Genomic DNA, 26845 nt, shown 5'->3' on the forward strand with positions numbered 1-26845 from the left:
TGACCCTTCATCTGGGCGATGACATCAACACCACAGGCCACAATCGACTGACAAAAAAAACTGTCAGCAAACAATTTTTTAAATTAACAAAGTTAATTAGCTATCACTAAAAACAACAACCAACAAAATCATTTGTTGATTAGACTAGAAATTGATTTTTTTCTTGAGACGGCCTTTTTCATCATAAAACTGACTTCTGCATTATGGATAATTGTTTTGACTAATTATGTTTTTTGTTGTACTTTGTTAAGCAAGTAATTTGTTGACAGCCAGTTTTTCGACCGTCATTAACTCCCAACTGTCAGTTTCCCACCGCCCGCCACTATTTTGACTTTGTAAACTTAAACGCTGCCAGGCAACTAAACGATTGGTTGACTACGTAAGTTTCGAATCTTTAGTGCCCTTGAAAAAAAGAATGGGAAAGAATGCAAAGTTTTTATTCAAAATGTTTTAACTTGATGTCGTTTGCTTTATTTACAGAATTATAATACTTTTGTTATATTTATAAAGTTATTAGGTAAATAAGAGCCGTAGTACCCATTACTAATTTATAAAGATTTAAATTAATTTATGAAAATTATTAGTAATTGATAAAAATTTAGCTTAGAATATCTAAAAGAGAAATACGTGCAAATAAATTCTCGCCAATGATAGTTGGTAAAACTCTTTAGCACTTTTTTTAGATAAATTTTATTTAGGAAAATATATGTAATTTAAACTGTTTTTAGTTGCATAATTAAGCTTCTCTCTCTCTCTCTCTCTCTCTCTCTCTCTATATATATATATATATATATATATATATATATATATATATATATATATATATATATATACATATACATATATATATATATATATATATATATATATATATATATATATATATATCAATTATATTAACCTAAAGAAAATGTCAATTAGCTCAAAATTCTACATTCTATCTTTCATATACATAACTTGAGACATATATTCAATAATTATATTATGTACAATCAATAAAATTTATTTAAAAAAAAATTAAATTTAAATGTGATTTATAATTTTTTAAATATAAAAAAACCTCCCAGCAATATATTTTCTACTCAACATATGATCTTCTGAAACACAATATATTATAATAAATTATATTTTTCTAAAAATAAATACAGTGTTATATATTACATATTAAAATTTTTTCAAAGAAATTCTAGAAACTTATAAACTTCTAAACTTTCAAGAAGAATCACGAGAAGCATTTTGTTTAAACACGCGTACGCGCAAACTACTCTCGCTAAAACAGGAATACTGATAAGTTCGTTTTTTCCTTTCTCAAGAACGCTGGTCACAAAGACTCCACTCGATTAATGTCACTTGATTACATATCACACTGTTCACTGTGAACCCATAGCACAGGCACTAAACAAATGTTATTTACTAAAATGCTTTCGAAAGATAAAACAACGCATACGTGACTTGTTTAAATATGAAATCCTTTTTTCAAATTAAAATTGATTTTGATCTTTTAGAGAGAAAATTCAAACAGTTGAATTGTAGAGCTTTTTCTCTATGGGCTTGTTTCTCCATCGACTCATCTGAAAAGAATCCGAAGGTCAAACCATTTATATTTAAAAAGTCATTTTCCGAGAATTTTTTTCCGCTGCTCTGATAACAAGTGTTCGAGATGCTCCGCTCGCTTTTCTGCGGCCTAAAACAAACAACAGTCGAACAAAATGCAAAAAATTTTTAAACCACAAATTAATTATTTATGATAAGAGTTATTATGCAAATCATTCTGATTTAAATTCAGTCAGTATAAATAAGCAAAATGTCACGAACAAACCATTTTTTGCTGAAGTAGCAAATTTGTAGTTTCTTCTTTCTTAGATATAGCTTTTTTTACACTAAACGAAAAGAAAATACCAGATCTCTAAATACCAGACCTCTAACATACGGGTGAAGATTTATGTATCAGAAGGATTATTCAAGACCACATGACTTGTATTAGAGCTAGATCGTAATAAATAACACAAAATCTAAATTTTTCTTAAAACTTTTCTTAACTATTTTTTATGTATTTTCAGTGTATATTAATACTTCACATGTCACGTATATATGAACCATATAGATCACTTACATGAATCATATATATTACATATATGAACCACATATATATCACATATATATGAGTCACATGAACCACACATGTGATTCATTTCTGTGCATAATAAATTTGTAAAAGATTTAGGAAAAAAACTTAGCATCAACAAAAAAACCATGTAATAATAATGTGAAAAATAACATAAACGGTGTATATATAGCTTTTTACCAGAAAACTATACAAGTACCTTAAAATTCCACAATCAATAAATTAACGATATAAACGATACAAACTTTTTAGAGAATCGTTTTGCAAACTCAAAAATTTTTTAAAAAAATCCTGTTGCAGCAGTATTAAATATTTAAAATACAATTTTAATTTTTTATTACCGATTGTGCAATTCATCCATCTCTTTTTCTTTCTCTTTGGTTATATTTTCTACATCGAATCGATGGCGAGCTTTCTCCTCACTCAACTCTTTTCTCAAACGATTAGATTCTTCTTCGGTAGCCACTATTCTGCACAATAAGCACAATTAAAATTGGTTTATCATCATCACCATTTTTTTTATTACTAAAATTTGCACAGAACTTGTCTGAAGACCTTAATTTTTAAATTTTGAAATAAAAATTTAAGAGGTTTTGATAATGTTAAACTGTAAACCTATCGGCGTATTCCTGTCGAATGATATCATTAACTTTTCCTCTTTCTTCTTGGAGCCGATCAGTTATTTTTTTAACCTCGACTATTTCTTGATCTTTATGCTTTAAACTGCTTCTAATAAGTATAATATCACTTTCAAGTTTTTCAATGTGTTCTTTTAAAGTATTGCATTTATCCTGTAGTGCTCGCTCAGATTCCTCATACTCTTTTATCTCGTTCATGTACTTATCCCGGATCCGCCTAAAATGATTAAATCATTTCCAATGAATATTTCTGCAATTAAAAACTTTCTTCTAAAAGGTTTTTTAAGTGTAAAATTAATACTTGATTCGATTTTCTGCAGCTTTTTCAGCATCATCCCTGCTTTGGGCAGTTTCTCTTTCTAACTTATCAATCACCATCTCTATTTCTTGGTCTCTTGCTACCTTGACTTTGTCTTTCAAATCACGTTCCTTAGCTAGGAGTTGAGTCTCTTGCTTTTTGATGTAATTTTCTATCCACTGCTGCTTCTCAATTTCTATTTGTTCTTTGTAATGACGCATTTCACTCTGAAAAAAAAAGAAAAAAATCAATGAGTTAGTATATTTCTCAATAACTAACAAAGCATTTAGTATTTATAATATTCAATCATGTTGGATACAAAGATACTAATAAATACATTATTACCTGGCAGTTGTCTTGCATTTCACGTAACTGTTTATTTGAGTCCTCTTGCATGGATGTCAACATTTGCTTTGAAGTGTTCTCATAAGCAATCCTTCTTTCATCAAATTCTTTTTTGGTTGTCTGAAGAAGTTCACTAATTCGTTGTTTTTCTTCTTCTACTTCTAAATATAAGCGCCGACGTTGCTGCTGAAACGAATCTTCTTCTTCTTGAATTTGCTGTTCAAATCTAAAGCATTTTTGGATCTTTAATAATAAATAAATCTTTAATATTCAGGATATTTAGTATTTCAAACATTTTTTAACAATATCATAAATTGCTCTTCGACATCAAAACTTTCTATAACTAGCGTGGCATAAGAAAAAATTAAGAAAAGAATAGAATAGGTTGTTAAGTGTAAAATGTAAACACAATTTCAGTCAACTGCATTAAAACTTCAAAAGTTTCTTTATTTGGTATTATTAACAGCTTTAATATTAAAAAGTACAAAGAATTATAAAATGTTAGCTTTAAAAGACAACAAAATGATCATGTGTTGCATTCCAAAATGCTAGACATGTTAAATTTTGTTACCGCAGTCTGGAACTTTCTCTTTCCTTACGAACTGCTGCTTCTTTATCTTTTTCATATTGGCTCTTTAAATCTTCTAACTGCTGCAAATATTTTCGACCCACTCGCTCATCTACTTCCACAACTTCGGCCTAAATAAATAATTCCTAAAATATTAGTTTTCTGAGCAAAAAATAAATGCAGAAGCCCAAAAAAAATAATGTTAAATATTGTAGATTTATAGAGAATATATTACAGCAAACTTGTGCAAGAAATTCTTTCCAATCAATAAATAAACCCATAAAAGAAGTGTAAGAAAAATTTTAACATGATTTTGAAAGAAAATTTAAGATTAACACTTTCAATATACCACAACAATAATCACACTAATAATTAGTTAATAAAAATAATCACAATAATAGCTGTGTTGGTAAGATTATTATAACAATTACATTAATAGAAATAGTGAAAATTATTCAGAGATAATCACATATTTGTGACTTTTATGACTTGTTTTTCAACTGATTCAAACAAAGAACTGAAATTGGGTGTAAAGTATAGATAATACTCATACTGTATAGACATTAACTTGGTATATTGATGCTATTTTTTGTGGTTATTTCAGTCTGTCCTTATACTGAAAAAACCAACAATATCAAAAACTGTTCTTAAAAATTAGATAATTGTAAATAAAGCTGTCCACCCACCCCCTCCCTTCTCCATTACCCACACACACAATTCTTTTGCTATTGCACTGGTTATTTTAGTGCTAAGCTCCTACATTTTATTTTATCACTTTTGCTATATAACAACTAAAAATGAACAAAAAGAGAATAGAAACCTGGTTTGCAGACTTTATTGCCTTAATTTCAGCCTTATGCTTTGTGATTAATCGTTGTATTTCAGGTTCCAGTCCCTTAACTGTTAGTTCTTTAATTTCTTGTGTTTTTTCTTTAATCCATTTCTCTCTTCGAATTTTTTCTGTTGCTTCACTCACCTCTTTTTGCTTCTTTAATTCTATAGCATGACTAAACAAATGAATAAACAAAGTGTGTAAATGAAATAAATGTGAAATAGAAAAACTACTTAAAATCATCAATTTTCAAAATAAAATCATCAATTTTTATTTAAAACTAAATGATTCTAATACATAAATATATGAAGATAAAGTATTCCAAAGAAATTAATTTATTCCTGAAGACATCTTTCTAAATTTCAAATTTTTGGTTTGGTAGTCCCCATACATTTTAAACACAGCATAACTATTTGATGCTTTTTTCCAATAAACTCTCGAATTTTTGATTGATTTTGTTTGAGAAAAGAAACATACTTACAACTCTTTTGCTATTGAGTTACAGCTTCTATTAAGCTGTTCCAAATACTTGTATATAAATTTTTCTTGTTTTCTTCTCTTGTCATTTTAAAAACTAATTTTAATTTAATGAGAAAACTTAAACATTTTTTTGAAACCACAACATGTTTTGAACAAAATTCGAAATTCATTAATAAAACCACTGAAAAAAAAAGATGTATTAATTAGTTCAGATTTATTTTTACTTATTTATCAACTTATTTATTTATAAGTAAGTAAATTAATAAGTAAATAAGCTTAACTATGCAACTAAAAACAGTCTAACTTATACATATTATGAAATTTATCTAAAAAAACTTTAGAAAACTCAATTTTAGAGTGTCAGTTGTCAGTTATTGGTACTGTTGCATCTTACAAATCATTCAAGATTACAAAACCCAGAAGTGCAAAAAATCTTAAAGATCAAATCAACCATATCTCTAGAACAAAAAAGCACTTACGGGAGACATTTTCTATAAAATAAGTTCAACTGAGTGGCCCAACTTAGCTTAGAGAAGAAAATCCAGACTGGGAAAACTAATTTTTTCAAAATCAATATTTAAACTTTATAGTCTTAGTTTATGCTTTTAACAATTTAAATTATAAAGCAAAATGTTGAATATTGTATTGTAGGTATACTGCAATATGATGATAAGTTTTGATTTCAATACAGTATTATTAGCTTCACCCTATCATTTCTGTTGTGTGGTATATAGCAATCTCTACCATGCAATAGAGTAATAAAACGAAGTTAAAGTCAAAGTTGCATAACTACATATAACAAAAAACTAACCTTTCAGTCATTTGCTTAATTTTTAAGGAAAACTTTTGATCCAGTTCTTTTAACTTAGAGACTAATTCTTCACATCGCTGAGTGAGGACTTTCTTATCATCTATCAACTGATCAATGAACGAAAGATGACGTTGAATAGTAGCTTCATACTCATCGCGTTGTAGTGCAAGTTGTTGTTTGTGTTCTTTTTCTAACTCTAATATTTGCACTGAAGAAAATTCTTTCTGTTGGTTCTGTAAAATTAAAAATTAAAATATTTAATAAAAAATTTGTTAAGTGAAAAACTTAGTATATAAACATATACTTAGTATTTTGCTTAACAAATTTTCAAGAATATACTTAACAATATCTATGCCTTGTTTAATATATTTTTGAAAAGAAAATTTCATAATTGAAATAACTTAAATTTGAAATGCTATTATCTCCTTAACTATAAAAACTCTTTCACAATAATTTATTCAACCATTATAAACACTAAAAAGTAAATCTTGTTTTTTACAGATGAAAATGGAAATACTCAAAATGACCAAATTAATTTTACTAACAATTTACGTGGAAAATTTTTTTGATTGATTGGATTTTAAGATGATCAACACATGTTGTATTCTAAGGTAATCAATACATGGTTTTAAGACTATCTATTTATGTTGGATCCTAAAATAATCAATAAAAAGTTTGATTCTAAGATGATCAATACATAGTAAAGCATAACCATCTTAGCTATACAAAAACCCAAGTCAGCAAAGTAGATGTAGGCGTTGTAGGTCATCATACAACAAATCAAGACTTTCAAACAAGACTTATAATGAATTACCACTTTCATACCATAAATCAAGGCTTTTATTTCACACTTACAATTGCTTTTTTCATCATTTCTACAGTCTTTTGCTTTTCCATAATCTCATGTTTTTGAGCTGATATTGCATCACTAATTTCAGAAGCAAACAAAGAAGCTGTGTCCATTTCTTTGACTTTCATGGGAAGTTCAAACTGTTCAGCATCATAAAAGTCACTACCTGGCCACACTGGCTGTGGTGTAGATTGCAAATGACTTTTTGACTGATGAAAAAAAAAAAAGAAAAAGGAGAAAATATAAAACACAGCAGCAAACAAAAAGTGTAAAACACAAAATCAAAACACAAAATAGCAAATTAAACAATACTTTAATAATCTTTATAAAGGTAACTACTCACAACAGACAAGATCTCACTTCTCACTTCATCTTCTACTTTGACAACATTGTCAAGAAAATTCATAATGCTTTGCAACTTGTCAGCAGACAATAGAGTACCCGGGGGAGTTTTTCTAAATGTCAAATTTTCATCAGCATCTATAAAAAATGTTAAAGTTTTTTAAAAACTTTTTCTACCTTTAAAATAACAGCACTTTAAATAATTACAAATAACTTCGATATCAAGGTTATAGCAAACAAAAATACCCCATGTTTTAACAGGCTCTTTGATAATTGGCTCATCTTCAAGTTCTTTTAATGTGTTCATAAGTTCTAAAAAGGTTTTGCTGCTATTTACTGAATGCTCCCTTAACTTATTATCTTCAGCTTGATTTGTTGAAGATTGTTGACTTTTGCTTTTTGCTGACTTTTCGGAAGACTAAAGTAAATTTGAAAATTTAATTTACAGACAAAATGTTTGTAACAATTTTTTTGCAGAAAGAAGAGAAAAAATTTGAAAAAAAAAAAAAAAAAAAATTAGATAAAAAAAAGTTTACAAACGAAAAAAGAATTTAGTAGGAAAATATTAGTGATCATAGAGATCTGTTTCCAAAGAAATCATGGAATATGCTTTAACACACACACAGAAATTGCATTAATAGTTTCACATTGACAAGTTTAACCTTAAAGATGTCTTCAGTTAATTTTGCCACAGAAGATGATGTATCAGGTCGAGCAATAGGGGATGATTGATCAGCCCTTACTATAGAGGATGTACCAAGAGAGCTTTCATGCAAAGATGCTGAGTCAGGTCTTAAAGCATCAAACTTTGAATGAGTGTTCTTTGCTTTTGAAGATACAGAAATGGAAGAATTGTCATGCAAAGATGGCTGAAAAGCAAAAGTGTAACAAACAAATAAATACTCTAGTTATAAACAATAATACTTGTTACCTAAAAATAAAAATGTCTGATTTACCTGACATTATATTCATCTTAAATCCAAAGATCTTTCTTAAAAGAACACTTATCAACACTAAGTAAAAATATTGTTGAAAGCTAATCCTGTCAAACTTGATTATTTCCAGCAAGTAAAGTTAAAAAAAGATTCCCCTTTAAGGAAATTTAAGCGCATTATCAAAGAAAAAACAAGTACTAATTACTAACAGATGGTATTTTTCCAGTTGTTTTTGTTACTCTTTTGGCATGCATTTCATCAATAACTTTTTGTCTGGCTAATCGAGCCTTTTCTTCTCTGCGTTTTACTTGATCGTAATCAACACCCTTTTTACTATGATCCTATTTCATAAAAATTTAAAACTTTACAGGCTGACAACTCCTTGTTTACAAACACAATATACTATTAGTTTTCTTGTAGAAATTCTTTAACTAATGATGCTTTAAATTTCTTTTTATATATAACTCAATGGTGTGGTCTGAAGGTGTGAATTTTATTGAATATTATATTTGAAAATACTTTAATAACCTTGTCATCTCTTTTGTAGAACTTAACACATATTGAAGAAAAATTATCTTTTGAGCTGTAGCAAATGGTGTGAATTGAACTGGTAAGAAACAAATTTTCTCTTTTTTGAGTAAGAGCTCAATTTTAAGCTCTTTTATCAACAAAAACATGAAATTGGAAGTTTTACTGACATACTCTTAGTGTCTTGATTTACAACATGATTTACAACTATGCAAATCATGTTGTAAATCAAGATACTTTATATGATTTGAAACAATGTACAGCAAAGTGCTAGATTTCTAATCCAACAGCAACAAAGATCTAAACCCCACTAAGAGTATAGAATGTGTAAATCAAGATAATTTATAGTAACTATAAGTCATAGCTGACTTATAGTTACTATAAAAAATATCTTTAAAATATCATTAAAAAGAAAAAACAAACAAACAAAAAAAAACAAAGAGGATTTTAACTTTGACTTACTTGTTTCTCCAAACTCATCCTTTTTTCTACTTGCTCTTTCTTGGCCTCTAACATCTTCTGCATTTTAATAGCACCTATTTCTCTGTTTAAGCAAATTTTTTTCCACCAAGATTGGATACAACGAGCTGCCTGGTCTTGTGATTCAACTGACGATGTTGCATAATTGCTATTTATGACCTCTCTACTCATGTAGGATTTCTTTATATTATTTGTTGCTTTATTGACACTTAATGAATTAACTTTGGATATATCATCAATTAATATTTCATCTTTGTTACCCGAATTCTTGTTACTATCTTTGTTGGAAGAAAATAAAATTTCATCATATAAAACTTTATTTGATTTATGTGAATTAACCTTTATTGAATTCTCTTTGATAAGTAAATTCTCTTTAACTTTTGATGAAAATTTTGGTACTTCATTTGAGACTTTTTTGCTTGAAGATTTATTTGTCTTGTTTATATGAGTTGAAGCTTTTTTTTTGCTAATTAGTTCAGTATCATTAGATTCAGATGATCCCAGCTGCAGGGTTTCTTTTTTAGGCTTTTTAGTGAATAATTTGGTACTCCAACTTGGAAAATTATCATCTCTATCAGAAAATGTTTTAACTATTTTAAAGTCAATATCATCATCTACTGACAATTCTGATCGAATTGATTCCAATTGAAGCTTAGTTTCAACAAGAATGTCTCTTGGTGAATCTTCATTTTTTCCTGTTTTTGCAGAGGATATAGCAGTAGCATCACATCGCTCTGAATCAAGCACATCATCCTTTAAAAAAATCTCCCTCTTTTTTGAGTTGTTTAATGTGTTATGTGTTGAATTTGATTTATTACTCACACCTACTTGATTTTCAGGTTTCTTCAAAGAATTACTAATATTAATAGAGTTCACAGAGACAGGATTTTTATGAGTATTAATATCAAGAAAATCTTCTAGCGAAGGGCGAGACCATGTGCTGTTTGATATCTCAGATCTAGGCTGAAGAAATTAAAGATAGTCAAATGAATTTGTATACACAAAAAATTAAAAACAAACAAATAGAAAAGATTTATGAACAGGTTGTAATAGTGAATCATAAGTGAAAAAATACACCTTAGGGGGAGAAAACAACAGATTACAAACAAGAGTTGATAACAAGAAGTATTGTGCTAAAAGCTATTAAATAGACTGAGATATTGAAATATAGAAGTTGAAAAAGGTAATAAAAAATTTATTTTTAAACAGTTACATAAGATACAAATAATGATAAAAAACTAAAAAATAAATGCCGTTTCATCTTCTATTGATGATTTTAAAGCCCATGCTGGCTTCTTTGTTAACTTTCCATCTTCTCTAAACAAATGGAGAAATTATGTTGCAATAATGTTGTATAAAAGTTGTCAAACAAAAAAATTCATTTCAATTGAGCAATTTCTTGCAGAATTGATTATAATAATTAGAAAAAATACAACCACTTTATAAGATATAACACACTGTGTCTTAAGATACAAAAGAATCATTTATAAATTAGAGTGATTTATACAAATAAAAAATAAATTGTAATGATATGTATCAATAATTATATGTTAACTTGTACCTTGACTTATAAGATTCAACTAAGTGAGACTTCAATGACTTTTGTATTGTTTTATGAGGAATAATAGCAGGTTTAGATTTTGATAGGGCTGAAAAAAAAGAGAATCCAATGAGATTGACCATAAAACAAAACAATATGTTTGATCAATACAATCAAACACATAGAATTAATAAATCATAACATTATCATACAAATTAGGTCATAAATCAAAACAAAAAGATAAAGCAAAGCACTGAAAACAATATCATAAAATTATTTGCATTGGGTTTTAAATCAACTTTTTTTTTATGGTATCCTATCAAGTACCATAAATACTGGAGTAAAGTCAACATCATGTATAAGTGATATTTTTTAGTTTTGTTTTTGAAATTAGAAACAAGTTGTACAATAGGGTGGGGCAAAAATAATAACATGTGGAAATTATGCGCAAAAGATGCTCTATCATAGGCTACATATAAATGTGAAATTTTTGAATTTTTAACAAAGTTTTATGGGTCCCAACTTTGACATAAATTTTTGCATAATTAGGAAATTTAGCATATATCACAAGTTTCCTTATTAATGCCTCTTTGAAAACTATTTGCATGGATGTATGATGTGTAATTGTTAACTTATGTTACTGATATAATGTAGATTTCTGACCATTTACTATTAGCCTGTTATAGCACATTGCAGCATTGTTGTTAGCTTGGAAAAAATAATTAAAAAGGGTAAAGACTTGCAAATCTACTCAACAGAAAAACGAAAGTCTGAGTCATTTCAGGCTGAGGAAAACACTTTTAAGGAACTTTTTGACATGGGTCCTTGGAAGTGTATAAACAAGGGTTTCCTAGAATGAGATAAATACCAATGGACTGTGAAGGTTCCTCAGCTGGATAGCAGTTTTGGTGTGATTAGAAGTCAGGTCAGACAGAATGATGCTAATTGGGTCAATTAATGAAGAAGTTAGAGCAATGTTAGAGGAAAGATACACAAGGCAATAAACACAAATAAGTCACAAGCAAGATAAGTCACAAGAGCTAACAACTAACAGTGCAACAGTTGCAGATTAGTTAACATTTCAAAGTTAAGTCAGTAACAGTAGTGATAGTGAAGAACAAGAGGAGTGTCAAAACTCAAGTGACAGTGATGATGATGAAAGGAAGTTGAAGATCATTCAAAGAGATTGCAACAATTAAAATGTATTGAGGATGAAATAAGACTTACATTGACAGAGTTGCAAGAACAAAAAGACAGGACCATTACCTTATTGCAGCATTTCCTCAAAAACAATATGTTGATAATGTGGCTCCTCAAACTGGAAAAGCAAGTGCCATCTGTACTGAACTGTTGTCAGTGACTCACATGTTAAAGAAACTCTCTGGGCAGTAACATGCAACAGCACAAATGTGAACACAGGAGAATACAATGGAGCACTTAGAAAGTTGAAGATATCACTAAACCACCCGTGGTGCATGCTGCATCTCAATGAACTGCCAGTCAGGGAGGTGTTTCAGATTATTGATGACAATATTGCAGGACACTGAGCATTAAAGGGACTTGTTCGAAGCCAGAATAATTCTGATCCGTGCATGTTACCAATAGTTTTATTCAAGAGCATTTCAAGTAGCGTCAGGAACATTGATGATGAGATTAAAAATAATTTGAGCTGAGATCAAAAATATCTATTGAAAGCTTGTTTTGCTGTATAGACCAGCCAACCTCAGCAAAATAAGACATTGAATTTATGCAGACTGCTTCTCCAGGAACACTTTGTAATACAAGGTGGCTGACACATGGAAATTGCATACTTCACATGGAAACACAACAGCCATCAGAAAATTTATCATTGTTTGTACATGCCAGAATTTGACTGACGTGAGAATGCATGAAGCTATTGAGAATGTACTGGCTAGAAATAGTTTTTTTCTGCATGCCAAAAATCTTCTTATAACTGCACTTAATGACTCTGACCTTGCTGTTCGTAGAGATGCTGTACAGAAAATTGTGCATGCACAAAAAAAGGTTAATGAAAATAAAGGTATTCATAAAATTTTTGTTAAGCTCATTGACTGGAAATGTTGTGAAATAACACCTCTCCTAATTCTTTCTTTAATTTCAAATGATACACTGACAGAAGCCAATAAACTTGGACCTACAAAAATGCCACCTTTACTGTGTCATGCACAAGTGGTTGAATGAGCTGTCAAGGATGTAATAAGGGTTTCAAAAAAGGTTTACAGCCACAAATTCTGCCATAGAATGCTTGCATCAACTACGTATCACAGATGAAGAAACTTAAGGTTAATACTGAGTGTTCTTTTGCACAGCAGCATTAGACTAAATTGAAGCTGTGACTACTGAACAGTGATGAACAAAGATGACAGTAATTGATAACTTTTTCGGTAGGATTTCATAAATTCTTGGCAACAAAATGGCATTATATGACACATAATGACTGGAAACTTTTGTGTATTATAACAGTAAGTTTTCAATAGCTTGTTGATATTTGTCAACTACGTTATTTTGCTTTTTAGTAAGAAATAAGACACCAGATGACATGACATACAGCTGCCTCAATGAACAATTTTGTTACAAAATACACTATTTTGAAAGTTGGGACCCATAAACATAATTTTAAATAAATAAAATTTAAGCCACTTATTCAACTCTATCAGTAATAACTTTTGCAAAGCATTAATCTTGTTTGGTTTCCAACATAGTCTTCTGTGTAATCATTTTTTTTATTTGCCAGATTACCTCATCTTTCAAATCATCTACTTTGTTTTCTAAACCATCTTCATTATCTATAAACAAAACATCATCTTGTGATCCAACCATAGCATTACTGATGCTGAATTTCAAGAATGAATGCTTAATCATAGATTCAGAGATTGATTTCCAAGCCTCAAGAAGGTAAAGGACAATTTAAGGTTTCTTAAAAACTGTCAAACTTTGGTTAGAGTTGTTGAACCTGAAATCATTCACTCACCCCACATCTTGTAGAGTTTTTTTTTTAATGAATTTAATGATAGACATCCAGTGGTTGGATTAAAGATTTGATTCCTCCTGGAACTATAGTAAGATCAGTGTTGAGATAAACTGATTTCCATTAGTAAGAAGAACACTAAACATGCCCCATACCATTAATGATTTTTGAAAGCTATTTATTTGCTGCAACTCCGCAATATTAACAAATTTACAGATTGTTATTAATTAGCAAATGGGGATTTGATGAAGTTCTGGTCACAGCACTTATAAAAAGTTACAAACTCTGATGGTACTGATGAATTTATGTTTGTATTTTCATTTGTTCCATTGAGATCGAGTGATTGCCAAAACATTATTTGGTGAAACTTGCTGCCATTATCCACATTCTATTGCCAACCAATTAGGTTTATTTTTTTTAAAAGAAACAAATGAATTTACTACAATAGAAAAAACAAAGTTTTAAAAAAGTATATAAACTTATTTCAAAACCTATAAGAGTTGGTGGAACTTAGTTACTGTTTACACTACCTTATAGTCTCAATGATATATGGAAAAGTATGCAATGATTTGACTGACACATATTATCAACAAGAATGTTACATGTGATGCAACTCCCAAAATGATGAATGGTGAAGTAAACACTTAATTGTTAAAAAATGGTTAAGTAAATACTTAATTGTTATAATACCGTTTTGGCTAATCAACTTTGTATGAATGGATTAGTATTTTGGAGTGCTTATTTCACAGTGGCTATTGTTTGGGTAAAGAAAAGTCACAAGTTAGAAATAATAAAGATAAATTTAGTATGCAACAATATTTAAAAGAAATCAAGTGAAAATTTAAAAGCCATTTTGTTTAAACATCCTCTGGCTATGCTATTAGCTTTAACAAATTTGAAAAACTATACTCTGAAGCCTAAATTTTTATCTAAATCTATCTCTTATATAGCTATAAATATATAGTTTGGAAGTTTTTAAAATATGGATTCTTCTAATTGGGCAACTTTTATAAGAGTTTCAAGAAGCCAGCAATAAAGATTTTTGTTGATTCTACAAACCATACCAGAATAAAAATCATAATTTTCTTAAATACAGGTTTGCTTAAATGATTTTGATAACACCTGATCCTGTCACAAAGTGCCAAATAAGACAATTTGGAAATTACTATTGGAAATTCAGATGTTCCTTCTTTAATGCCCCCAGGTAAAATTCTTTGTGACAATAAAGATAATTTAGGATCTGATTTGTTGGATTGTGAATATGACAACAATTCATACAATTATAATTGTTGAGTATATAATATTTGTTAAACATTATTACATAACTCCTGTGTTGAATTTAGTAAAAAAAAAAAAAAAAAAAAAAAAAAACATTTTTCTAAATGCATTGTTTAATTCTGTATTTAATTTTTCTAATTAAAAAATTCCCCAAATTTTAAAATATTTACACAAAAATTAATAAAAAAAAAATTAATAAAAAACTAAATAATAATAAAAATAATATAAGTAATAACAAAAAATTAATAAAACACCAAAGTATTATTTAGGGATTGCAATCCCGCATTGCGGGATCCCGCAATCCCGCGGGATCCCGCATTAATTTAGCGCATGCAAGATCCCGCAAAAACTACTGCGGGATCCGCGGAATTTGCGGGATTTTGAAACAATTGCTTTTAAACAAAAAAGGTAAAAAAGATATGAAATTAAAAGTGTTTATTGTATTTGTGAAACAAATCAATTTAAAAATTTATCTTCAGCTATTAAAATATTTTTCTTAGCTATAAATATAAAAAAATCATTCAAAAATAAGCAATTATTTAGCAAAACATTAGTCAAACTCGTTCAAATTTTTTTTTGTTTAATTAATGATTATGTTGAAATTTTCGCTAATGAGTATGTTCAAATTTTTGTTAATGAGTATGTTGAAAACGTGAAATTGAAAACGTGCGTGCATAATTGTAAAAAATATACTTTTAAAAACTACTTTTTAAAAAGTCTTTAAAAATTATTTACATCAAGATTTTAAAACAAAAGTACTAAGCATGTCGCAAATTAAAACTATATGGAATTATTTTAAAAAAAATGATAATGAAGAAAATGCGAAGTGCATGTTATGTTCGGCTATTTTAAAAATTAATCAAAGATCAACCAAAGGGTTATTAATCCATTTAAAAACTAAACGTGGCACCGATTTAAAATCAAACGTTTTACAACAAGACGGAGCTTCAACTTCAAAACAGCATGAATCAGTTGAACTAGAGCCTAAAATATACATCGACTGCGAAGACGAAGAAGTAATTCCATCGAAAAAAGTCAGAACAATTGACACGTTTTTCGTAAAGGAAATTTCTATGGAAAAAAATGGTATCGCGCATGGTTGCAAAAGATGGCTTTACATTTAATAGTTTTTGCACATCTTCAGATTTACGGTACTTGTTTTCAAAGAGTGGTTTCCGGCTCCCTACTTCACCTAATACTATAAGATTGATGGTAGTTAAATTCTCAGATTCTGTAAAAACCGATATAATGCAAAAACTCACATCACTAAAAAAGCAAAATCAAAAGTTTTAGATAACGTTTGACGAATGGGCATCACAAAATAGTCAGAGATACTTAAACTTAAATGTACATATAGAGGCGAAACACTTTAATCTTGGATTGATTCGAATCCATGGATCGTGTAATGCAGAATATTGCGTCAAGTTAGTTTCAGAAAGGCTAAATAGCTTCGATATTGACCTCCAAGAAGACATTATTGCCATGACCACTGATAGAGCAAGTGTGATGGTAAAAGTCGGTAAAATGATGTCTTGCTATCAACAGCTATGTTATGCTCATGGAGTACAACTTGCAGTTATTGATATCTTATACAAGAAAAACAGCGGAGAAGTCGAAGAATCGTTTATTACATATGAAAATTGTGAAGAAGAAGATGAATGTGGTAGAACTGAGGATGATGAAGCTATAAATAAAGAATATGGTTTGACAATGATTTTGGACCGAGCATCAGCTGAATTGGTTAGCAATTACAAAGATCTCATGAAAAAAGTGAGAAAGGTTGTAAAAATATTTAAAAACTCTCCTGTCAAAAAGGAAATATTTACAGAAAGATATCCTACAAGAACACGGGAAAAAGCTTCAGTTGATTCTTGATTGTAACACTCAGTGGGACAGTATGTTCGATATGTTAGAAAGATTTCATAGACTAAAAGTGTGTATTGAAAAAGCCTTAATTAATGTTGGGTCAGAAATTCGTTTCACCCAAGAAGAGTGGTCCCAAATCAATGACTTAATTATTTGCCTGGCACCACTAAAACTTGGTCTCGAACTTTAATGCAGAAGAGAATCGAACCTTGTCACGGTGGAAACAACTTTTCAATTTATGCTAAATAAATTGCGAAAGCAATCATCACTTTTGAGCAAAGATTTAGCCGCGGCACTTCGTGAGAGGTTTACACAACGTCGTAATAAGAATTTAAATGGACTACTAGTTTACTTAAAAAATCCGACGAAGAAAATGAACTCGAAGAAAAAGAAGCTGTAGATTTTATTAACAATTCCCAAATACTTGTTCCTACAATTCTATCGCTGAAAAAAGAATTGGAAAATCAAGCACAGAAAGACAAGAACAGCTGGACAGAAAATGTAAAGGAGAAACCAAATTTAGATTCTTTAGACTTTGATAAATTATTGAAGCCGGAAATGTCTGCCTATGAAAGTAATGGAGTAAGAGGCACGTTTCTAGATATAGCGCATAGTTACTTGATGACCATACCACCAATAAGCGTAGAGGCCGAGCAAGCTTTTTCAGCTGCTGGTTACATATGCAGTCCTTTGAGGAGTAGATTAAGTGATGATACTTTAAGTAGGGTCTGTTTCTTAAGAGCCCATTTCTTACAATCATTTTCTCAATTTGATATTTCAAAAAACAAATAAAGCTAATAGTTCTACGTAAAGCTAAAAGATGTTCTATGTACTTTGGCTTATCTTTTTGTTCATTAAATGTTAAGAATTATATTGATTTACAAATGAATTGCGTTTTTTGGCTTTATTTACCTTATCTTATCAATCTAATAAGTTGAGTATATTTTTTCTAAAATACTTGAAAGAAAAATACAATTGTCATTTTGCCTTTTATAATGTGCATAAGAAACCTACTAATCCCGCGCGGGATCCCGCGGGATCCGCACAAAAATTAAAAAAATCCGCGCGGATCCCGCGGGATTGAAAAGTGTGCGGGATTGCAATCCCTAGTATTATTAATCACATCCATAACAATCAAATTGTAAAACAGAATGTTTTTATTTGCCTAGCTTGTTGTAGGCAATTTACTGTGCTGAAAACATGGAGTCTACTTGCAAATCTATATTTATTGCATTCTAGTGAAATAGTTATTAACCTTTCAAAAACTATCACCTGTTACAGGCGAAATCCAAAAATCTAAATTCATCCAGTTGGGCACTGAAGATAAGGCTACAGCTTGTGCTTTGATAAACTGTTCTAGTATCCATCAATCAATAAAAGATATTTTTCTGGGTTGCCACCAACATATTAAAGAGTTGGTCATAGAGCAGCTTTTGAAAAATTCAAATTATGGCATCCACATTTTAAAAAACTCTAATTACTGCATCCTAAAATTTGAATTTTTAATACTTATAGAGACAAATGGTGATTTATGGTTCATAACCATATTCAGACAAAATAATCATTAGCAGCATTGGCATCTTTTCCTTCTGATTTTTTGTTATTTGCCTAAAAATAGCTGGAATATGAGTAGACCTCAGGTGATTACAGAGAATTGAGCTATCAGTCATATTTCTTAAAGGTGTCTCAACTTGCAGAATATTGTTTCAAATGTAAGGTGCCATGCATCAGACACAATCCATTTCTAAAGTCATATACTCAATCAAATTATCTTTCTTTTACAGCATATTTGAAATGACCAGTTCAGAAGAACATAGAATTTCAAAAAGACCAGTTCAAAAGACTACTGCAATAAAAAAGCTTGCTCCTGAACATGCTTCAAAGAGATCAGGCAAGTCTGATGTATTTTAGTACAACCAATGCCTGAAACAATTTGAGACTGTCATTTCAAAGAATCTGCTTCAACTGCTGTTTAATGTTCACTCATCTCTTTCAGAAGAAGATGAAAATTACACATAAGCACAGAAAGTTTTGAATCGACTGCCATTTGTCAAAATTAGGGTCAAGCAAAGTGTTACTCTCATTCAGAATTTCTACAAGGACTTGATTAAAGTTAAAAAATAACTTTAATTTTTATTAAAGTTATCATTATGATCATAGCAAGCAATTTTCTGACTATACTAAAAACAAACTTGAAGCTAGAACAAGCCATATTTGACTATTGAGCTAAGGCAACAGATGTAATATTGTACTAAGCTTGCAACTTGATAATCACCAGAAAGCAAAAATAAAATTTAAAAAGAAAAACCCAAAAAGCAAATAAATAGTAGCTTTGCATAGCTAAATCAATATTCATTCTTCATGTTTTTCAGGAATTAGATGTAAGTTAAATTTAATAAGTTTAATCAGCTGGTTTGTTGGTAAGCAATAAACAAATGCTTGTGAACAATATGCAATCTAAATATAAGTTAATAAAACTTTTAAATTCTTAAACAACAGAATTTTTGCACAGCTTCTTTTATATAATTGGGAGGGTGCAAGAATACTTAAGGCCTATTGTTTTTGCTTTTTACATAGATTTACATAAATTTACATTAGTCTTTTAATGATTTGAAAAGTTAACTTAAAAGTAAAAATAATTAAAAAGCAAACTGAGTTATAGAATAAGTAATAACAAGTAGGTTAAGGTCTTCGATGTCTTCTTGAGTACTTTTAGATAAATTCATATGAGTTATAAATAACTTGGATTTTCAGAAATTGAGTTAAAATAAATAATAAACTGCTACTGATTTTGTTTAAAAATATTAAGTAAAACATTTTAAATCTTAACTTTATTTTATTTTAATTTTTTTTGAATTTCAAGAGACATTCTTTTGATAACTGCTATCTTTCAAAGTTAAACCCAATAAATGTAAATCTAAGCAAACATCTTTTTTCGGACTGACTTGAAATAATCATTGCATGCTTATGAGCATTGTTACTACATGCAATACAATAATATTTTAACTTTAAAAAATGTATTACTGACCTGGTTTTGACTTGGCATTTGAAACACCTGCTATTGATAAAAGATCTGAAACATCACTTTCCTAAAAAAAACATAATTATCGGTTTTTATTTCAAGGTAGTTGTAACTCAAATGAATATTTTGAATACATTTATGCCTTTAGTTATATTTATTCTATCTTTGGCATTTTCTTGGTCAATTGATAAATCAATAAAACATAAATTTGATTACTCCATAGAAAACTTATTTGTTTTAAGAATAAAAAATAATTTTCAAATAATTTTAAATATTATACTTCATTTGAAAAAATATTTAATAATTTCAGAAATTGAGCAGTGAAAAATTTTTAAAACTTCTGTATTATCATTTTTACTTTAATCTAAACTTAAGTTAACTAATAAAAAAAATATATAAATTTGATAGATTACACAAAAATCAAGGTTGTTGATCTACAAGTGCTGTGACTACAGGTAACATATGGATTAAACATAATCTGAAAGATTCCAGTTTATGAAATCTTTAAAAGTCATTCAATGTTTTTTTTTTTCATTACATGTTTTTCTCATTAGATAGATCTTAGATTTGTTGAACAAGCAAATAGCTGCTGTAGGAAAGCTTCTCAGTTACTCAATTTTCAACTTTAAGAAAAAGTAAACTGTTGACAAACAAAATGAAAAATTTTTCCTTTAAATAAATTTTTATTTGCAACAATTGTAAACAAAAAGAAAATGTAAATTAAAAAGAAAATATAAATGTATGGTTGGAGCTGTGGAGATAGGAGTGGTATCTTTAGTAATGATGATTGCTGGGTAGGAGGAGTAAAATGAAAAAAATTAAAAATACTTATCTAAATCTGAAAAATTTTTTAAAGATTAACTTTACAGGGAAAAAAATGGTTTTAAAAACTAAAATCAAGAGGCTGAGTTAGTGGAACTTAAGAAAAAGAAGTATTGCTGTACTGAAATATGGCAAAAACATGAAAACCACCTATGGTTTAGGTGGTTTTCAAGTATTTTCTAAGTTTTCTAAAACCTGACAATTACATAGTTTTCTAAAACACCTTTAAGGATTTTAAACAGAATAAATATATGTTATATTAGGGTGAAAGAATTTTTAGTAAGTATAGAATTTGTTTGAGAAGCACAAAATCTGTTAAGAATAGGGTTTATAATTTCTGTGATTACCCATTATTGCCTAAGCAAAATGTTACTCATAGTTACAGCACATTGCATACAGGAATCATCAAGATTTTTACATATACATATATATATATATATATATATATATATATATATATATATATATATATATATATATATATATATATATATATATATATAAGCATTTTTTCTGACCTGACTTTTTGTAGACCTTGCTGATAAATTTCCATTTTTCTTTCCTAGAGTTACTTTCTGCAGAGAGCTTGCAGAGTTTGTTCTTTTTAATGGTAACATTTGTAGGTATGCTGACAAAAACACAACATCAACCTTTTCAATAATCTATCTTCTTTAAAATACAGCATCAAGTTCTCAACTCTTTTATCTAAAGTTAACAACAGAAATCACCAGAGCCTAAATAATATATTTTCCTATTTAAATTTAAAACTTAGAAATTATAGGTATGCATATAATTTTGTTTGAATTTAAATTTTATCTAAAAACATTAAGAAAGTAGATTTAGTCCCGCTAACAAGTATTTTATTTGAATACAATATATTCATCCTAAGAAAAAATTTATCTGAAGGAAGTTTTTACCAAAAAACTTTAACTGTAGGAAGTTTTTACCTTTAGCAAATCTGATCAGCTATTAGTTTTGCATAAATTTTAACAGTATATGTATGCACAAAACTTTGGTCTTAGCAATTACCAAATACCATGTAAATACCAATATTTTTGTAATTCCCGATTTGTTATGTTTTTATTTTACAACTGAACCATTATATGCTTAATGTAATAATACTTATGCTTTTTTAGTTAAAAGCCGATGCGTTTAAGTAAAAAGCGTAAATATTATTTAAAGCGGGAACGTAACGGAATAAAACAAAACAGAACGGAACGGAGCGAAACGGATCGGTACAAAACAGAAAAAGTTTTGAATATATGTAGAGGAAAGGTGTCTATGATGGCATACTTAACTTTAACGTTTCTCTGAGTCATTACCTGAAAACTTAAAAAATAACTTTTGACATGGGTGTAATCCTTCTAGCATGCAGAATAGTAATGAACCTCAGAATTTTTACTATTTTGCTTTTTTATAAGTTTATACCATTAAAAAAAAAATACAAGTATGCCATCATAGGCAACTAACTGCTCTTATGATGGCACACTTTAAAGAAATTAGACAAACAAGAATTTTTCTTGTTTTTTAATAATGGAAACACAATTTATCAAAAAAAACAAAATTAAAAATAAATATTTGTTCTATAAGCATAGTTCAGATATAAATTTTTTTTCAACTTCTATTTATGCCTGCGAATAAAGTTCATCACAATGCAAAAATGCAGTATTAGACTCAAAGTCCAACTTATTATTACTTCCTTTAATCTCCTCACTGCAGTTTTTTTTCTTCAACAGTCGTCTTTCTTTTTGTTTTTTCTATAAATTTTTTTCTTTTCCTTGTTATCTTTTTCTTTAGCCTTATCTTTTAATTCTTGGATATCCGGTGTGGTATTCAGAGGTCCAGTTTTTCCACGTTTTCACTCCCTTTTCAATTCGATTTTAGGGGTTGCTAAAGGCACCTGACAAAGCTTTTGTATACTAGATCTTATCCTTTAGTTGAAACAGAAGTTTCAATTCATATGGAAGCTTCTGATCGGCGAGATCTCATTTCCAAATGTTTTGGTTTCTCAAACTCTTGTATTTCATCTATGTACTTAGCCTGATCACCTTTTTCTGCGCATTAAAATTTATTTCAGGCATTTTTTTCAATTCATTTTGCAGACTTTCCTAATATGGCAACTCCTCGGTATGCCATCATAGGAAAGAGTCACCATATTTATCAAAACAAGCTGTGTCTACCTTATTCTACACATAGCATTAAAATAAGTATTCTAATAAATCTACAAAGCCTGCAGATGAAACGCATGAAAATTTCACTTCTGTCTGATGTATAATAAAATCGTAATCCTAAATATATGAGGGCATGAAAACTACAACACAACATTAGAAAATTTATGTTTGTTGATTACAAAAGCATTATTTATGTCTGAGGGACGAATTTTTACCAGAAGTAATGAATTACTAATATACACATGTTGGTCTAATCACTTATACACCAAAACCAATATTTTTGGAAATATGACCAGTATGCCATCATAGGCGCTGGGTAATTTTTAAAATAACATTTTAAAATAGCTATTAAAGCATTTGCTTTTATAAGAAATATCAAATATTTTTTAAACACTGAGTATTTTGAATTGAATTTAGCTTGAAATGAAAATTTGGACGCAAATCACTCGACGGAATACTTTTCAGCCAACAGTGTGTGTGTGTAAAATAATATTTAAATCAGAATTTTTATTAACATATAACAAAAACTGTATAGTTTTTCGTGTTTTTTTTTCAGATTTTATTTCATTTTTTAACATTTACAGTGTGTAGCTGGGCAATATGTTGGGCAATTTGCTTTGCACCATTGATCAATGCCAGGTTGTGTTACTCCGTCTGCAGCTCCGCAAGTTCCACTTGGGGGTTTGGTAGCTGGACTGTCTGTAACTGGACGGGATGTAGCAGTAGTAGCTTTGCTAGGGGTTGATGGTCCTTTAGTTGTTGGGATTGGTGTTGGCTCTACTGGAGGAGTGTATCCGCCAAGAAGTTTAGCGACAGATGACATTAATGGGTATTTTCCTTGACCACAATGACGTCCGTTAAAATCATCAAGATCTAGGCACCAAAACATGGCTCCAGCAAGACCCTTTTCTAAAAAGGAAAAATTAGTTTAAAATTGTTGATAGTCTTCTAATCTTGGAGTTTTTTAAATGCCAAAATTTACTAATTTTGATATTTTTAATCTTATTTTTTAAAACTCTGGATATCATATATAAATTATTATGAAAATAAACGTACTAAATATTTGTGATTCCACTTTTTTCTTTAAACTTTCTTGATCATCATATCCTACCCATGTTTTGTCTTTGTATCCGTAAGGAGCTTCGACAACGCTGTCTCTTACTACGGTTAAATCCATTTTACATATCTCATAGTAGGCGAGGAAACCTTCTTCGCGTGTAAATTCTCCTTTAGGAGCTTTGTTCCAATCTCTGTCTTCGATTGGTGCACCAAGACCATTTTCTTTTGGATTTCTAAGGAAGAAAGCGCGCCCATAAGTACCCAGACCAAGAGCAATTTTTTTAGCAGGAAAACCTCGCTTAATCCAATGATCCACAGCATAAGGTATAGTAAACTCTTTACGATTTGGTGCGTTAACTAAATATATATTTTAAAATACGTATAAAAAAATGATAACTTAAATATAAATAATTCATTTTACTAAATGAATTTATAAAGAAAAGGTTTATAAGTATATAGCTTATAATAAATATTGCTGTGGCACAAAATGCTGTTTGTACCATACCTCCATCGCCAGCCATAGCAGTGTGATGTCCAGTTACTTTATCCCAGATACCATGTAAATCATAGGTCATTAGATTTAGGATGTCTAAGTAATTACCGAGCTCCTTTGCTTCATAACCGGCATCAATACCTACATGTGAAGCAGAAACTGCAGCTGAAAGTTGAAGCCTGGGTTTACCTCTTGCTACAGCGTCATTTGCAAAGGCTTGAACGAGCTCTTTGCAAAGCACGGTGAACCTTGACGAAAAAAAAAAAAATTGAAATAAAAGCTATCGTTTTTCATGTTTATAACTTCTCCAACTTCATATTTATTGTAATTTATGTTAAAACAAAATTTTTCGGTTTTTTTCCTTTTTCATTTTTTACTTACATTTGTTTGTCACCAGGGGGTGAGTTTCCTCTTCCTCCTGGATATTCCCAGTCAAGATCCAACCCATCGAAGTCCCACTGACGAAGCAGCTCAACCGTTGATTTAATAAACGCTTGTCTATTTGATTGGCTGTTCACCATGACAGAGAATTTTGAGGTATCTACAAAAAAGTTTATTTGATGATCAATCGTAAAAACAATGGGTATAAGTTTTTGTTAATTTTTTAGTTCATTTGGGCCTTCAATTGCTATTTAAGTTAAATAAACATAAGGCAAAAGTAAGGAAAATCCTTTTACCTCCGTTCTCATGATTCCAACCTCCAACAGCGAGAAAGATTTTTAGATTTGGGTTTTTCTGCTTAAGAGCCATAGTACGTGGATACATTTTGTCATCGTTCCATTCGTACATATCAAGTTTGTTGTCTAAACGAGTTTAATAAATGCACTTGAAAGAAATTTTCAGTTAATATTTTCTTCGTTATTTTTTAGCATCGTTTTTTTGACTCGTAGAAAATGTGCCGTTAGAGTGTATAAAATTCTTGCGGAGATAAAAATTATTTTAAAAATACTTACAGTTAGTGATTTTAGCAAACGAATACATAATGTGAGTGCAAAGAAACGGGTCGATGTTTTCAGGGAAAAACTTCATGGGCTCAGGTCTATACTGTGCCCAGTTAGTGTAATAACAAACTCTTATGTAGTTTGAAGCGGATGCAGACGCCGCAAAAAAGAATACCAAAAGCCCCGCCTAAAATAACGAGAAACGGATTTTTTAGATAACGTTAATTCGAAGAAAGAAAATTCTTGTCTGCTCTGAAAAAAATTGTTATATAAGAATAAACCGTTACCGTAATCATGGTTGCAATTCCTCCAAAGAAGACACAATGAAATGATAAACGATCGAAGTACGATATATAGCGGTTTTAGGAAAAAGGAGGTCTTTACTTGTTTACTAATCCACGGGGGTTAAAGAGTAGTTGTAGATATTGATTACCTAACCGCCATTCTTTTATAATTCTCCCGTAATCGAATCATACTGTATACAATATTATTTAATGCGTACCCCCTTGGTTACACAAACCTGAGCCTACAAATTGGGCAACGTTGTATTTGTTTCTTCCTTCAAACTGATCATATTTGCTCGTCAAATATACTACAGATGAATAAATGCAGCTGTTATTAAATTTTCATTATGTGCGCAAAAAAAAAAGGACGAGTGGAGGCCTTGCAAATAGATTGTGACGTTTAACGTTTAAATTGAATTGTACTACTTTTAAACTCTTCTGGATCCACTATGAACTGCTGTTTTCATTATTTTTTAGTTTAGTTTTTTAAATTTTGCTGAAACTTCAATTTTGTTGTTTTCGATTAGAGCCGTTTATTGTTATCTAGAGATTACGAGGTGTTGTTGATAAATGAAGAATGGAATTTAATTCTGCATACTTAACTCATTTTTTGAGGGTTACGAGTAATTACCAGTAAACCATCGATACGGTTGTTTCACGGAAAATTTAGTACGTTGAGCATCCTCTCGCGCGTCTCGCGCGTCGTAAACAAGTTTAAATTTCAAGTTAATTCAGCAAAAATTATATAGCAGCAATTCTTTATTTATGATAAATTCAAATATGTTAACTATTTAAAATTTTTAGTTAATTCTATTCTTGATAAAAATTGAAAGATTTTCTAGGAAGAAATTCATCATGAAAAATATTTTTTCGCCATTAGATAGGTAATATATATATATATATATATATATATATATATATATATATATATATATATATATATATATATATATATATATATATATATATATATATATATATATATATATATATATATACATGTTATGTAAAGCTTCGTGAATTTTTAGCTTTTGTTGTTTGCAAGTTTACTAGTTCGGAGTAGAACGATGCAGGTTCAACTGGAGAACTTACTGCTGTAAAAGAGCAACAAACACAAATGATCTGGCACACCATGTTTGGGTGCGATT

General features: G+C 29.5%; 2 protein-coding genes across 5 annotated transcripts; both read right to left on the reverse strand.

The window, feature by feature from the left end:
• Window positions 1-1375: 1375 nt before the first annotated feature.
• LOC145196043 (centrosomal protein of 131 kDa-like) lies at window positions 1376-21920 on the reverse strand. Of its 4 annotated transcripts, XM_090092911.1 has the most exons (20): window positions 21697-21903; window positions 21268-21454; window positions 19934-19994; window positions 10794-10881; window positions 10486-10549; window positions 9215-10195; window positions 8434-8565; window positions 7952-8158; window positions 7536-7707; window positions 7291-7427; window positions 6953-7156; window positions 6098-6330; window positions 4795-4981; window positions 3978-4105; window positions 3407-3632; window positions 3065-3288; window positions 2741-2980; window positions 2467-2595; window positions 1820-1880; window positions 1376-1684 (listed from the first exon to the last, which is right to left on the reverse strand). In XM_090092911.1, exons 2-20 carry the CDS (start codon window positions 21364-21366, stop codon window positions 1613-1615), a joined length of 3645 nt encoding a protein of 1214 aa, XP_089949037.1. In that variant the 5' UTR covers window positions 21367-21454; window positions 21697-21903; the 3' UTR covers window positions 1376-1612. The 4 variants fall into 4 exon arrangements, 3 of the variants coding, with proteins under 3 accessions (XP_089949037.1, XP_089949045.1, XP_089949050.1); XM_090092919.1 differs by lacking the exon at window positions 8434-8565; XM_090092924.1 differs by lacking the exons at window positions 7952-8158; window positions 8434-8565 and having other exon boundaries at window positions 21697-21920.
• Window positions 21921-23452: 1532 nt separating this feature from the next.
• LOC145192073 (chitinase-3-like protein 1) lies at window positions 23453-26477 on the reverse strand. The gene is made up of 7 exons (XM_080069232.2): window positions 25701-26477; window positions 25426-25600; window positions 25150-25275; window positions 24854-25013; window positions 24485-24720; window positions 23977-24336; window positions 23453-23829 (listed from the first exon to the last, which is right to left on the reverse strand). The coding sequence occupies exons 1-7, from the start codon at window positions 25707-25709 to the stop codon at window positions 23492-23494; spliced, it is 1404 nt and encodes a 467-aa protein (XP_079925358.2). The 5' UTR covers window positions 25710-26477; the 3' UTR covers window positions 23453-23491.
• Between the last annotated feature and the right edge of the window lie 368 nt (window positions 26478-26845).

Source organism: Hydra viridissima, unplaced genomic scaffold, assembly GCF_058129835.1.
Source record: "Hydra viridissima isolate aposymbiotic clone 2 unplaced genomic scaffold, HvirCarnegie_v1 scaffold_1, whole genome shotgun sequence".
NCBI lineage: Eukaryota > Metazoa > Cnidaria > Hydrozoa > Anthoathecata > Hydridae > Hydra > Hydra viridissima.